We start from the raw sequence: 15,902 nt of genomic DNA on the forward strand, positions 1-15,902 counted from the left end.
GGTACTATGTGTGGAATATTTTTTTAAGCTGAAAGAAAATTATATTCAAAAGAATCTCATTATTTATCCCTTTAACTTAATTATGAGAAGTATTTATCTCATATTAGCTGTCTGTGATAAACTGTAACAGTGCTTTGTCTGACCCAATATTAGTGCATTTAATCTGAGGGATCAAATTCTAGCGCTGAACGAATTTAAAGAAAAGTGCTGATTATTATTCACTTTTCGCTAAATATGTGTAATACTGTTTGAAATAAAACTAAAATCTACATACTATATACCTTTAAAGATTTTATGTTGTAAGGGAATTATAAAGATACAGTCAAGATGACACAGTTTTAATTATATAATGTCTTATCAATTCAGTAGACTCTCACAAGAAGACGAACAGAGGGTAAGTAGTGCCACCTTGTCTACATTAATGTATAACGTTTTGAATACATGTATTTATTCTTTTTCAGTGAGCTATTTAACTAGATTAATACATCAGTATTTAAAACTAAATATGGTTAGCCATATTTTATTCACGTTGTGACAGCTTGATCAATATGTTCCTGTGGATTTTAAGAGATTTATTGTGCAAAACATATATCCAGCAATATACCTTTATCACCTGCGCACAGACTCACATGTAATATATATCTCATTTTAGTCGATATGCAAGGAAATGCTCTACGTACGAACAATTTCAAAAACGAGGAATATTGTCGAAAAACAAGTTAATTTTTTTTTAATTTTAAATACTGTTCGTTATGTCCATATGTTTCATTTTATGTTCGAAACAATAACCTTGTCAGCATTTATAATTTATCGTTTAGTCAAATCTTGAATAACGTTTATTTAATGTTTGCTACGTCATTATAAATACACTGAATTGTCGGCAGAATTGTCTGTTATTTCTCGATCACAAGGAACACAAGGTGGGTGTGACAGGTCGGCAGGGGATGCTCTCTCTTCCATGGCACCTAATCCAACCTCTGATGTTTTGGAGACCTGTATTTGCTCTGCTCCATTTTTTATATTAAATGGGTTTTTGAGTTTTATCAATGTTTATTATTTCAATATGCTTCTGACAAAAAATCTCCATGGTACCTAATTCCACCTCTGAATTTATAGATATCCGTGTTTCCTCGCTCCTATTTTGTATTGTTTTATGGACTTTTTAGATTGAGTTCTGTTCCACTGCTGGTAAAGTGCGAATCGAGAAAATCTTGACTTCGAACACTCGTTACGATTGGCACCTGTAAATTGTCTAGTTAGAAATATACTTTGTTGAAAAAACACAATAAAAATCACCTTCCATAAAGCAAAATTACTAAAATGTTAAGCGATTGTATTGCTTTCATACCCGAAAAGTGCTCAATATCGAAACATTACTAGTAAATGGCTGTTAACATCGTGTTTTTCACGTAATCGCATTCGAAAGGTACATAAAGTACTACAGGACTAATTGGACAGTTACATGAATAAATTCAAATTTAATCTAACGGTTTTCTTTGCCATAGACATAAACAATGAGTTTTAAATGAATTATTTCCATGGACTTTGCCAATAAATAGCATATTCATTTTGAGGGTGTTACAATTGGGTTCCATTACATTTTTACGCAGGCGACTTTTGATTTGTGTAAATGCGACAACTGGTTTACGTGTATGCGACTGTTAGTTTATGTTTCTTAACGTGAATAATGTGAAATTATTCAAACTTGCATGAAAAAAAGAAAAGTTTTTATAGTTTATAGTAAATTTTACCATTTTCTTGAAGCAATACGTAGTGTTCCATCAATTCTTTTAACGGATATTGTGTTTTTGGTTGAATCATTTTATTACTATTAAATAAAGTGATATGGTATAAATGAGCAAGACGGTGACACCAAATAATATAAAGCTTTACATAGTATATATAATATATACATATACGAAGGTTGTGATCAAGCGAACAATTGTTTAAGCAATATTTTAATGCATAATGGAAATAATTTTCTTGCAGTAGACTATATGTTTATTCAAAACACGATGTGAGTATCTTTGGAGTTGAGTTGCACGTCGTATAGTCTAAATTTATCCAGTTACATCTCAGGTCCGTAGTATTTCTGAAAATAGTCTTTTGCTTTTGCTTTGATTGATGTTCATGTTTTATGTAGACATGCTCAACTGCACAAAATCTAAAATTAAAACATAGTTCTAAGACCCTAGCAACTACTCTCGTAGCTGACTTGTTCAATTGAATAGGTTTTTCTGTTGTCATCATAAAAATGCGAAATTCGGTGGTCTCAATTTCATATCAAGGAGAAATATTAACAACAATTGTGGAAATAGTAAGTGGAAATTGTATAGACATTTTCTTGTATTTGGAACATCCAATCAGAAATAATTTGAGAATATGACAGTTTGAAACAAAAAAACGGTGAACATTTTGTGCACAATAAACATTTACACTTTTATTCTAGTTGGTGGAACTGCAGCTCTCCCGTCTGTTAATATATATTTTTGGAGAGCTACAGTTCTGCAGCTAACACTACGGTTGGACTCTGGCAAAATCGGCCGTTGGGAAAATTGAATATTTGAGGAAGGGTCTTCAACACACCAGAACTGTATCTAGCGTTATGGTTTTATTGATATTTATGGTCAATGATTAAAACATAAAACCATAACATGTTGGGTTATTAATCAGCTGCGACCTCATTCTTCTTCCAATAATATTTAAAAAAAAGTCACGAGTCAGCCTGTTTAATAAAAATACAAGTCTATTTATGCCATTCAAATATGAGGATATTTTGTTGATATATGAAAATAATTCATACAAGTTAATTATCGGACATACTTAATTCCTGTCAATGCCATATTTTCAAGTCAAAGGTTAAAAAACTATCCAGAAGGTGAAAAAAAGTTAAAACACTTTCATGTTTAAAAGTATATTTCCTTCAAATACATGTAGATATCTCTCATTTAAAAGAGGTCAATATTTTATAATTATTTTTTTTTTTGGGGGGGGGGGGGGGGGGGGGTGTTCAAAGGTCCTTTTTACGTTTCATCTACATTTAAAGTTTTAACTCTTAAGTTCTAGATAGTCAATTGAAGATGACTAACATAATTAAAATTGAATTATGGGATAGAGCTTTGATGAACATATAGCATATTTTAGTGAAAAGTTTATTTTTAAAGAATATCTAATACCGGTATATACTAACAGAGTGAATTCTACATTTTTTATCCTTTAATTTTAACCACAGAATCGAACAATTTATGTTGGGGGAAGGAGGGGGGGGAGGGTAGCTGCAGATCTGTAACGTTTGGTTTTATATATTTGTCTTTGACCATACATGTAACGCTACAGATCCCGTAATGCACAAAAAAGTGCAATTTACTGCGCAATATTTTTCGCGCACTTTTGGGGAGAATTTTTCCACTTTCTAGCATCGGTCAATCAACTACCTTTCACTTCCTAATTCTAGACACATTCTTTAGCCAATAGGTATATTTTATCCACCCGCCAACCATTTACAGCTGTCTCTATAGGCAATAAACTCGCTTGAAGTGAATATTAAGCTATCTAACATTATTATAATTTAAATAAAGTGAGTTAATCACTTGTATAGACGACTATAAAGGGTAGACAGATTGATAAAATACACAGATATTTTTAAAAATGTACCTAGAGTTTAAGAGTGAAAGGTAGTTAATTGACCGATGATGGAAAGGGGAGAAATTGTCCCCAAAATTGCGCAAAAAATATTGCACCGTAAATTGCACCCTTTTTGCATTACGGGATATGTATCGTTATGGTCAAAGACAAATGTATAAAACCATAACGCTACAGATCTGCAGCTAGGGGGGTGAATGCAATATACATTAAATATCTTATATAAGCTTTATTAATGAAAATAATAGTCAAGGACTGGAGGTATATGCTTTTTGGACGTATTCAAGGACGCTGCACTATCTAATGTGTCGATAATGAAGGCTTTATAATGTTTATATGTTTAACTAGGATAACAAGATACAGCAGTAAAACGTCGCGCCTTATGAAACAGAACAGAAGCCAAACGTAGCAATTACAGGTGCCGAAAGTCGCACATACAGCAACCATACTCGCGCTGTATATAAGAAAAATCTATATTGCATCAATAGATTTGATCTTGTGAAACATTTAAGACATGGGAAATCATAATTCATACAGGATATATTCATATCACTTTTAACACAAATAACGCAGTGTAAATCGTGTTTAACATGTATAAGGGAAATATGAATAGATCCGGTGAAAAACATTGAACGAATGTAATCTAAAGCAGTTGCTGGATTGTTCCTTACATGTTTTCAACTAACAAACAATTCTACTGCATAAAACCATACTGAACATTAATAATTACGTCCTAATCAAATATTCTATCATTTCTGATCGTTTGGTTGATATAAACTGCCTCATTGACGTAAACCAATATTAGCTGGTGTCCGAAACCAAGATTTTGTCGATTCGCACATTACCAGCGGTGTGTTCGTTATCTAAATATAATTCATGAAGATGATCTGAATTTGTGACTGTCTAATTATCATTAGCAAACATATTGAACAACAAGACGTTCTCTTTCAATGCAAATGTCTGCTGTACTTATTGCGAAGTATTTTAACATTCAGGACATGAATGCTTTTTTTTATTTCTTGTGACTAATACAAATTTGGAGCACAGAAAAAGACCTCTGAAACATCAGAGTTGGGATTGATTGAAGTGGAGAAGTCAACATCCCCTGCAGACCGTTCAGAACCAACATGTGCTCCTTGTTATAATCGGATAGAACGGAAAAGTCAATCGACAATTCAGTCTATATACAATGACCTAGTGGTTAGAATGATAAACGCCAGACAAAATTCTTTGATTTGTTCAATGATCTTGCTTGCAAATTCGACTCCTCAATCGATCAAACGTTCAAGGGATTCTTTTCATTAAACTATCTCTTTTTATTGCTCTTTTTTCCCATTATGATAATTAAGGCAATTATGGAAAGTGTTACTATATATCTGTTTTAAAATTGTAGTAATTAATTACATTTAATTAAAATTATGTTCCCTGAATTACCAGTCTAGAACGAACTGAACAATTACACATTGTTATAATATCTATCTAAGATGAAGATTAAGGAGTGTAATAGTGACGATGAAAATTAACCAAACTGTAATGCATCCTTAATTTTATATATATTTTTTGTATAAATGCACAAGTAAATTTGCTTACATCTCGGCGTAAAAATTTATATGCTTTTCATTCTTTATGCAGGAGAAGAGACAAGATGGCTGCTAATTGGATTATTTTATTACTTGTTGTGATTCCCCTTGGTAAATTTATATATTTTAAAAAAGCAGTAAAATATTGGGTTCTTTCTCTGTTAGAATATCAAAAACGCCCAATTCGAGAAAAAAATAATCTGCTTATCGTGTTGATTATCGTATGTGTTTTATTTTCAATATTTCCACCTTGGTTCTGACAGTGGTACAGAGCCAGGAACCCGGAAGCTTCCAGACACCTACAGCCTTTACAAAGGGCCAAACAGCGAATCTCCACTTAACAAAGGGTGAAATTATCCCCTTCAACAAGAGAATCACAGAAATTGGAGCAAATTTTGGTGTCAGTGGATCTTTTATTTGCCAAACACCCGGCCTGTATGCTTTCACATTTTATGGCCTCACTGAACAGAATTGGGAACTCTGGCTTGAGATGATGAAAAATGATGAACTGGTTGCTTCAAGTAAGATTTCAATAAAAAAAGAAATGAGCTTGACATTGGTTGCATTTCATTATTTATTCATAACTGGAACTTTCATGAGCCTGTTTCTTTTTAAAGTTGGCCAAAGTGTGGAAAACTAAAACTTCTTTCAGCATCATTTGGAAATAAAAAAAATTGTCATTCGATTTCAGTTTACGGCTATACATATGCTGATTATGCCGATGCAGGAAATGCCGCCATCTTACATTTAAACGTTGGTGACAAAGTTTACTTGAAGGCTCATGATGACTACGATCAAACGCTTTACGGTCAAGGAGATCAGATTTACACAACATTCACCGGGGAACTTCTGTTCGCAGATAATGTTGGTATGTTCCATTTTAAGAAGAGGTTTTTAAGTAAGATAAAAAGATAGTATCTATAGTATCCGGATTGCATCGAGGGCACAAGAGGTAATTAACTTGTACCGAGGAACTTTTTTTTCGAAAGACAAAATTCATCAGTAGGTTATGACATTTTTGGTTATTTTATATATGGTTATTTTATGTATCTCAAATGAAGCTCTTAATTGTATGTAAGTACTTATTATTTACAGAAATAAATCAAAAAACAAAAAAAAATATTTATGCAGTAATTGTATTTCTTTTACTGTACAGACTGTTTTGCTTGGTACTCTTCGATCAGCGAACAGGAATATCTTTTATTTTTTCTCATACATACATCTATGTGTTTCGTGTACAGTTCACACTGATGCATATTTGATAGTTAAATTTTCTTCATAAATTGTGTTGCTCTACAAGATCATTTATTGGGTATGGAAATGGTATTTATTATTTTAGAGCTGGACGCTGTTAACTCCTATGGTGCTGTCGGGTTCTCTGGAGTTATGACCGTTAACGCCTCTATCAGTGACGGGTCTGCCGTCATTTACAACAAGGCTATCACTAACATGGGTAACGCCTACGACCCCACCACTGGGACGTTCACAGCGCCTGTTGAGGGAGCGTACCTGTTCCACTTCCACTCACTTTCTCACTCTGATGAGGTCATTACTCCACATTATGTTTCCTTTATCAACAAAAGTATCAGAATATTTTTTTATTAATGTTAGTATAAAGTTTAAAAAACGCCCTTTTTTAGACTACACATATATCCAGTAAAACTTGGTTGTAATGACGTCTCTAGGGCCTGTGAAATTACCTTACTCTAACCTTAAGAAGAAGGTATTGTTTTAGCTTAATTGCACCCTAAAATGTGATGCCATCAAAAAGTTTTGAAACTGGCTTAAATATTAGTTAAATAAATGACTCTGATAAATCAGGAAAGAATATGACATGAAGATTTTTTATTCTGCAAATATGACGTCATTAATTTAAAGCATTTCTCTATTTTCAATAGGAAAAGCCTCAAAATGGCACATTTCAAGGGTGATTTTCCTTTAGAAAACAGTGTCCACAGCCGTCGCCTACGTTAATCTTTTGATATCTTGTGCTAAATTCAATAACAAATCACATATCTCAAGGTCTTTGTGGGCGATACCTGTGGACAATGTTATCTTCCATTGAAAATTGGTGTCTTCTGCAACTTTTTAAGAAAATATGGGAAAATGCACATGTTTATGACGTCATAATTAGCATTTAAAAACACATGTGAGAAAAATAACTTGTATGATTTTTCTGCATTGAATTTCAATTACTTAAAAAGCATGAGATTTCAACTTAAACACCAGTTTCATTTTTTAGAAAAATTACAGGGCAAAATTTTATGTAAACCATACCTGCTTCTTTGTTGTGATTCCTAAAAACTTCGCTATTATAGTGAATTCAAAATATACGTGCTCGTACTACACGATTTTTTCTATTTAGAAAGGATTTGTGCTATTTTTTAATGTGTTCATCCTTCTTCTTATAGACGGATCATTTAACCATAATCAGAACACCTAAGCATATTCTTTCTTACGGATGCTTAAAAGACACTGAAGAGGAATAGCATTCTTTAGTTCTAATTTACTTATCTTTCTCTAGTTATTGGAAAACAGATATCTTAAAATGACAAAGATCTAGCAAATACAGAGCTGAGTCAGTAGATATTCCTTTCTTTGAAATTTCCGTAACATTTTTGAAATTTGTCAACTACATCATAGAGAGGCAATTAAACTCTCCTAGAGGAGATTATATATATATACTAAAAGTATTCGTTTGAATACTCAACTGATTCTCCAATGATTAGGCATCTTTGCTAAACAAAAAACCTGTTTTCAGACATGTTTAGTCCTCTAGCTTACTTTAGATAAGAAAAATAGGAAAATCAGTTTTCAGCTTTAGCAGAAAAAGAGCATGTGTGGATCTGAAGGGGTAGAAGGTTACAAGTACGAAAAACTTAAAGAAAAGCGTCGATTCGTTCAGAAAAGCGACGGGTCATAGAGATTCATGTTTAAATGTCATTGCAAAAGCTCAAAAGACTCTTGCTTGAAGTGTTTGAAAATTTGCACAGAAACAGATTGTCTAAATTTATTACTTGCCTTTTGACCTCAAAATCAATTGGTTTTTCTTAAGGCCATAGGAATTTGTGGTATAAATTGCATTGCGCAATTTCAAAGGTTAAATATGTCGCAAAAATGTTGAAACCGAATATATGAATTTATTATTTTGACCGTGCCTTCAAAATCAGTAAGGGTCTTCATATATTAAAATGAAATTTTCATTGCAAGTTCAAGTTTTCTCAAGATATAGCGTGGAATCGAACTTATTACAGACATACAGAAAGACAGCTAAACAGAGGGACGGACATATCGACCCAAATAATACCGTATAAGTGGAAATTTAGCGTTTTGTCCTTAAAAACTGGTAATTCATTTTTAGCGAGATGTTAATTTAGCGATTTTAAAATGCACATTAAAGTAGCTATTAGAATTAAAACGCTATTATTTTTTAGCGATATTCAATTTTAGCGATCTTGGCACCCTCGCTAATAATGCCAAAATTAGATCCTCGCTAAAAATTCTACTTATACGGTATAAATATCTTCCACGTTAAGTAATTGAATATGATAATATATTAACATAATATCCGGAACTACTTAAAATAATGTATAAATATACAGCATTCAGAAATTGATACAGTGAATGTAAATGTTAAAATATTTAAATTACTAGACAAAGGAAACACATGTAGCAAGTTTGAAATGGACGTTTTCAAGTATTACTCTACATTACTTTTTCAATTCAAAGAATACGATGCAAAATGATGAAAAACAGCCTATTTTATTTTCATCTATCCTCTCCAAATCGTGCACAAAACGTACATTTTCTCATTATCTACATAATCATTATAAAATGATAATGATTTGAAACAAAACACACACACACATACACAAAGATTTTCTTGGAGAAAAAATTATATTTTGTGTTCCAGGAAGCCTGGCTTGAATTGTTCCATAACGGTCAATACGTGGTGGCCTCTTATGGATACACTGTAGGATCGTACGCCGACTCTGGTAACTCGGTCGTCCTTCACCTTAAGAAAGGAGACACTATTAATGTCAAGGCCAGACCTGGGACTGATGTCAAGCTTTATGGCGACTCTGATGAATATTATACAACATTCTGTGGAGCACTTTTGTCGCCAACTGTTCATGGGAGTGGTATGTTTCTGATATTTCAAATTGATTTGTGAAAATTGAACAAAATATAAGACAAAAATGTTAAAATTGTAATATCTTTGTTCAAAACTGCACCGAGTTATTCTAAAACTATTGATTTAATGATGAATTGAAAATGTATCACGACTGGAACATATACAGCTTAAATATATATTTAAACACATATTTTTAAGGTTCTGGTCAAGGCAATCAGCAGGAAATAGCTTTTTCTGTTGGACTTACTCATAACGAAGACTCAACCAATGGCCCCAGGGTAGTTTTTGACCGTGTTTTTATAAACCTTGGTCAGAATTTCAACATTTATACCGGAACCTTCACGGCCTCCGTTGGTGGTATCTATGCCTTCCACTACCACGCTCTGGGCCAGAAAGGACAGGAAGTATGGATGGAGCTTTACCACAACTACATCTATGTCAACTCTCTCTATTCCCACACTTCCGGAAGTTATGGACCCGGAAGTAACTCCGCCGTTCTAGAGCTGGTTGCCGGGGATACCGTCTACCTAGATATTAAGCATCATGATACATATCTTTACGGAGGTGGGGATGAAGTCTACAGTACATTTTCTGGTTATCTGTTGTCGCCTATTTCTAGTACTCACCCTGTTGTTGGATAATTAAACTTTTTTCTTTTAAAGATTGCGTTAACCTTTTGTTCATAAATAACTGGACTTGGGCCATAAAACTTAAAAAAAAAACTCATCTTTTAATCTCTTTCACTTTTACCAAAACAATATTAAGTGGAAAAGCGAGACTAATACCTAAAGTTTGATGCCCCCCACGGCCTGGTATTTATTTATTTCTGTTCATTGATGGTCTGAATGTTATATAGTAAAAAGCTGAAAATTCGGAACACAATTTAGGTCTTGTTTTGGGTATTTAGAATTTTGTTTGTTTCCGAGTAGAGACGTACAGGAGAAAAAAAATCTTTAAGATGGAGATAACGAACAGTATTCAATATCAAAGTCTATAAAACAATACAGTATAGGAGCAGAGCAAACACGGACCTTCAAAACATCAGAGGTAGGATCAGGTGTCTTGGAGGAGTGAGCATCCCTGCTGACCGGTCACACCCGCCGTGTGCTCCTTGACATGACAGGGAAATAACGGGAAAACCCGTCATCAATTCCGTGTATAAAGAATGGACTAACATTTAGGGTGAAAAGGTCAGCCAGCATTTGACTCAATGATGAATTTGATTTGCTGACAAGGTCATTGTGTCGACCATAAAACGTACGAAATGATGACTTTCATCAACTTGCTTGTCAATAATTTATCGTTTTAGAATCGTTCATACGTGGAGCATGCTCTTGCGTATTGAATCAACTGAGACATACCGGTATACGTATGCAGGTGATGAAGGTATATTGCTGCATAAGCAAGGGACGTTGACGATAGAGAAGTGAAAGGCATCACGTTTTTCATATAGCTCAGTTGTTAGATTACCATTAACGTCTTTTTGAAGTAAAGTATCTAAGTATGAAACAGATGTGTCAAAATCTGTGGTATCTTTTACTTCAAGCACACCAGGAAATATCGTATCGAAATAGGAATGGAAATTACCATTGTTAATTGACAATACGTCGTTGATATATCTAAATTTCGAGTTGAAGGCCATAGCAAGTGTTTTCTTCTTTTCACGCATAAGATTTTCTACAAATTGTGCTTCATATGAATATAAAATAAGTCTGCTAATAACGAAGCGCAATTTGTACCCATGGAAATTCCTATACATTGTTGGAATACCTGGTCTTCAAAATCCACATAGATATTGTCAATCAAAAAAAAAGCATCTCTTTAATGTCGACTTCAGAGTAATTGTGTGTTTGAACAAATAATTTTGCAAATTTTTGCAAATGATCAAGGACAAGGTAAGTAATTTTACGAGTTCCATTTTATTGAAAAAGTAACAATCAGTGATATCAAAAAGCATGGACTTTAATTTATCGTGGGTAATTGTTGTGCATAAAGTTGAAAAGTCGCTCATAACTGTTGATTTTGGTAAAATCTTGTGATTTCAAATTGTCCAAAGTTCTTTGGCGTTTTAGAGAATTCACACCTGATTTACACCTTCTTTTGAATATTCTGATGCACAGTACTCTTGAAGGTTTTCCTTAACTACCGTCAATATCTTAGTGAGGAGTAAAGAAAGAGGCTTCGTTGAACATTAACAGGGACCTGCAATGTATCTTTGTTTGTAAGGATTTTTATGAAGTTTCGGAATCCAATGCAAGGGTTGATCCAAACGTTCGTAGTATTTCTTTATATTTTATTTATTTTAAAGTGAAATTGGTTGAAAATTACAAATGAGAAGATAGACACTCGTTGAAAATTTTGAATAAGAAAATTTTAAATATTCATGACAGTTACTCTATGGCAGTTGCCATAGAAATGGTTGTTTGGAAATGCGGGGGAGACATGAGAGCGTTTATTATCATTTTAACTCTTAATACGTGAAATGAGGATTAAACCGTCCTATATATGTAGTATATAAAACAAAAATCGTGTCATTAATAGAGATTGTTCTATCTGACGTATCCGTATAAGTATCCGTATCCGTATCCGTATCGAGGTATGAGAGGCATCTCGATCCCGATGCTTAAACCATCTGGTTACATTTCCATCGTTTCATGTTTGGTTTTTAACCTCATTCACTAAAAAATGATAAGTAGTGTGATTTTTTTAATAAAAACATATCAGTTGCTGTACACGCCTTATGCATCCTGTTTATGGGGGAGGGGGTGTTTAAAAGTTTAAAACTAAAATTCGAAACTCATGAAGTGTTTATTTTTTATTTAAATGTGTAAAAAACTTTTCGAAAATTTTTCTATCTCTCTCTCTCTCTCTCTCTCTCTCTCTCTCTCTCTCTCTCTCTCTCTCTCTCTCTCTCTCTCTCAATATTAGGGTATTCATTGTTATTTATTAAAATTTGTATATAATATATAATTAAATATACAGTTAAACCTCTTAAACTCAAACTTGTAAATTGTAAATACATGTAGTTGCACATTAACTGAGAAAGATTAACCATGCATTGTACGGCAAAACAAATGTGTATGAGTGATTCACTGAAAATGTCCATCCTCTTTTCATTTTTTATAATCTTCTATGCCATTCATTATCAGATATTTGATGGTCATAGTTCCCCCCCCCCCAAAAGTTTGCATAGCTGTTAATTCTGGGGCGGTTTGAATACACTCCCTAAATTGTAGGTCGATAGCCGTATCATGGGCGGCGGAACCAAACAGAAAGTGGGGGCGCTAATTGAAAACAACAAAAAAGGTTAACCCCAGTTTTGAATGCCTATATTATGTATATATAATGCATTTTATCGTTTATTTTTAAGCGTTTTGTTGAAAAACTTTGATATTTAATCATTGTAATTTTTCTTTTGTATAATTTTTTTCTTGGCTACATATTCTCTTAATTCAAATTTGTGCACACTGATCTCGATCTCGGCCAAATTATACGAGGGTTGTTCGAAAAGTTCGTGGACGATGCCCATCTTCGTTATATTCCTCACTGGAAATTCAAAACATGCACATTATAATATGTAAAAATATTTGCTTTGTTGATGTGTGAAGTTTCATTCCATTCGATTTAACACAAATAAATTTACTTCATTTTAAAAAAATGTTTTGTACCCGCGGAGCACACAAAACGGCAATGTAATAAAACATAGTGCGAAAATTTAAATAGATATTATACCTATACATTTCACACAGAATATTCCAATGCCCATTCATTAAAATCTAATACTTGAAATTTATTTTTTAAGAATTGATCTCATATTGTATAATTTTCTTTTGTTAAGGTTTCAATTTCTTTTAGAACTTAACTCTGCTTTCTCAGATTAAGCAACTCTGAAGCGCCTTTGTCTTTCATTTACGTTTCAAATTTTAAAGTTTTGTTTAGATGTTTTCAGTAAAACCGTTTCTTGATAGGTCATCCTCATCCGATACAGAGTCCCTGTCACTCAAATATTGCATGTACTATTTGTAAAATGCAAACTGCTTGTGACATTATTGTATCCTTTAACATTTTAAGAGTTTATTCAGGATTTTTAAGAAAAATACAAAATAAAACCTGCTGCTAATTTTAACGTCAACATTTTTGTCGTTTTGAATAAGGACAACTTATCTTCTCAAGTTGATTTCTTTTCAACAAAGCAAAATATAAAACCATCATTTGGTACACGTATCGATGTAACAATTTTTAATTTGAATTTCTAGGTAGTTTTTCGTTTTTCCATCAGTTTACAGAGAATATGACTATAGACATTATTTATTGTATTGTCTGTAACTGACTAAATTTTGACCTGCTCCGCGATCCGATTTTTGCATTTTTAAAATCTGGATAAGTTTTTAATTAATCGTAATATGTTGTCAAAATTAATACATAACATTTGGATTTATTGTTAAAATATTTCTACCAAATTTGGATAACATATGACGTCAAATAATAAAGATATGGCAGTTGTCCACGAACTTTTCGAACAACCCTCGTATATATATATAAAAAGAAATTAGGATAAAAAAGAAAAGAAAATTAGCACGATGGACAAGTAGGCTTAGCAAAATAAGATGTATTTTTTGAAAATTTTGATCCAAAATTTTGATCCATAATTATTTTATTCTGTGCATAAAAAGAGAGTTGAATACCGTTTTATGAAATAGTTTTTATATCAAACCACAAATGATGTTAATTAATGAAAGTCAAAAGACGTTTAACTTATCAAATTTTGTGTGTGCACATGGTGAGGCATGCACATAGTGAGAGACAGACTCGGAATTTCTTAATTGGCAAAGACAATATATGCATTGAACATTGAGGAATAGCCCCCTCCCCACTTCCAACAGGCACGTTGTATTGCAAAAGAAATAAGTGGTAGTACTAGTGTTTGAAAAAAAATGGCAATGAAGAAAGTTCGACATCATCCCCCCCCCCCCACACACACACACACACACACTCATACACATAGTAGTATTTAAGTACTTTTTTGTTTGTCAAGGTTTTTCAGGGCTGATTTTTTCCTCTCTCAAATAGCCCTCTGCCTACTTTTATTTTGCTTCTGACGCCAATGTGAGGGGAGGGGAAAAGGATGGAGTTATACGGGCTCTTCAAAGCATATACTCAATGCTTATAACAATCCTGATGCTAATTATGAAATCCATTTGAACAGTCTCTTTATAAACGGCTACAACGTTTTATCGATCGTGTTGATGATAACATATTCTGTATTTCAGTGCGTGTGTGATGGGGTGGGGTGGGGTGGGGTGGGGGGGGTAATTGGTAAGCCGTTTCATTGCATATGAAAAATACAGACAAAATCAATAACAGATATTAAGCGAAATGAAAAAGAAAAAGGGGATTTCCTACAAATATTTTGAAGCAAATTGAAATTGGTTTTTAAACAATATAATTAAAACATCATATTTTATGTACGTGACTTCATTTTCTTTCTTTTTGTAAATAAATATATTTTAGGAAATGATAGAGGTGTACAGCACTTTATTATTTTTAATACAAAATTTGCTATTTGCTATTTTCTAATGCATGGACTGTGGCTTATTTAACGATAAACAGAGATGGAAATTGTATTAAACGGTTTAAACATCGGGATCGAGATGCCTCTCATACCTCGATACGTATACGGATACGGATACTTTAGTCTTATACGGATACGTCAGATAGAACAATCTCTATTATGATTGCTTGATCTTTTATAAACCTTTGTATGGGAGTTTTACTGGATATTAAGTTTATTAGTAGATGTTTTATTGTTTATCCTGTTATCTCGAGAACTGGGCAATGACTTTTGCTTAAGTTATTTATTCACGAAGGAACAAAACGATTACTAATATTTTAAGAAGAGTCATTTATCACAGGTATCCCAAAGGTAACATCAAGAGTATTTATCTGCATTCGTTTTGCCTTGTCTTGCCGTAAACAATGTTCCTTCGTCCATCGTTCATACATATGTATATAACCTTAAAATTAAATCAACTGGTTTTTTTTATTTCATTTAATTCACATGCCAACCATGAGAGAAACAAAGCACCATATTTTAGTGCCATAATATCACTGCGTCTTATCATACATTAACAGTCAACCCTCTGCGGAGAAGGTCATGGTGAGTGTTGATCTACTACATGTATATGTAAAATGTATTTTCAATATTCGATTTTTTTATTCATATTATTTTATTTCAAATTTGTCGATCTCTTAACAATTAAAGACAAAAAGCATAGGAATAGGTCAGTTTATTAAATGAGGAACAAGATTTGGCCAGTTTATTATTATCAAAATGACACTGTGGCAAATCACGATTTCAATATCTATTATAAATAGAGGCTAGAGAATCTGTTTCATCTGTAGCAAGGACTTTTGCTTTTTAGTTCAAAAAGATGTCTACAACATGGATCATGTGGATTGGCATACTACTTATTGTTACAAAAGGTTAAGTAAAACATAATTCAAATACTGTGAACCACAATTTTTATTTGCGATTTGTAAGTTTG

The 15,902-nt window shown here is 33.0% G+C and overlaps 1 protein-coding gene across 1 annotated transcript; it reads left to right on the forward strand.

Moving 5' to 3' along the window:
- Window positions 1-369: 369 nt before the first annotated feature.
- LOC134281087 (complement C1q tumor necrosis factor-related protein 4-like) lies at window positions 370-10,018 on the forward strand. Its single transcript, XM_062763552.1, has 7 exons — window positions 370-394; window positions 5,275-5,333; window positions 5,486-5,743; window positions 5,914-6,090; window positions 6,562-6,767; window positions 9,136-9,364; window positions 9,556-10,018. Exons 2-7 carry the CDS (start codon window positions 5,288-5,290, stop codon window positions 9,996-9,998), a joined length of 1,359 nt encoding a protein of 452 aa, XP_062619536.1. The 5' UTR covers window positions 370-394; window positions 5,275-5,287; the 3' UTR covers window positions 9,999-10,018.
- Window positions 10,019-15,902: the final 5,884 nt, after the last annotated feature.

Source organism: Saccostrea cucullata, unplaced genomic scaffold, assembly GCF_032062105.1.
Source record: "Saccostrea cucullata isolate Sc308-1 unplaced genomic scaffold, CSIRO_AGI_Scuc_v1 ctg6666, whole genome shotgun sequence".
Classification (NCBI taxonomy): Eukaryota; Metazoa; Mollusca; class Bivalvia; order Ostreida; family Ostreidae; genus Saccostrea; species Saccostrea cuccullata.

What these genes read in the sequence shown, in the direction of transcription:
- LOC134281087 (XM_062763552.1), top strand. Translation starts at nt 5,288, where the DNA reads ATGGCTGCTAATTGGATTATTTTATTACTTGTTGTGATTCCCCTTG. An exon ending in TCTGTTCGCAGATAATGTTG is followed by an intron (nt 6,091 to 6,561) that starts GTATGTTCCATT and finishes TTATTATTTTAG; the next exon opens with AGCTGGACGCTGTTAACTCC. An exon ending in CACTTTCTCACTCTGATGAG is followed by an intron (nt 6,768 to 9,135) that starts GTCATTACTCCA and finishes TTTGTGTTCCAG; the next exon opens with GAAGCCTGGCTTGAATTGTT.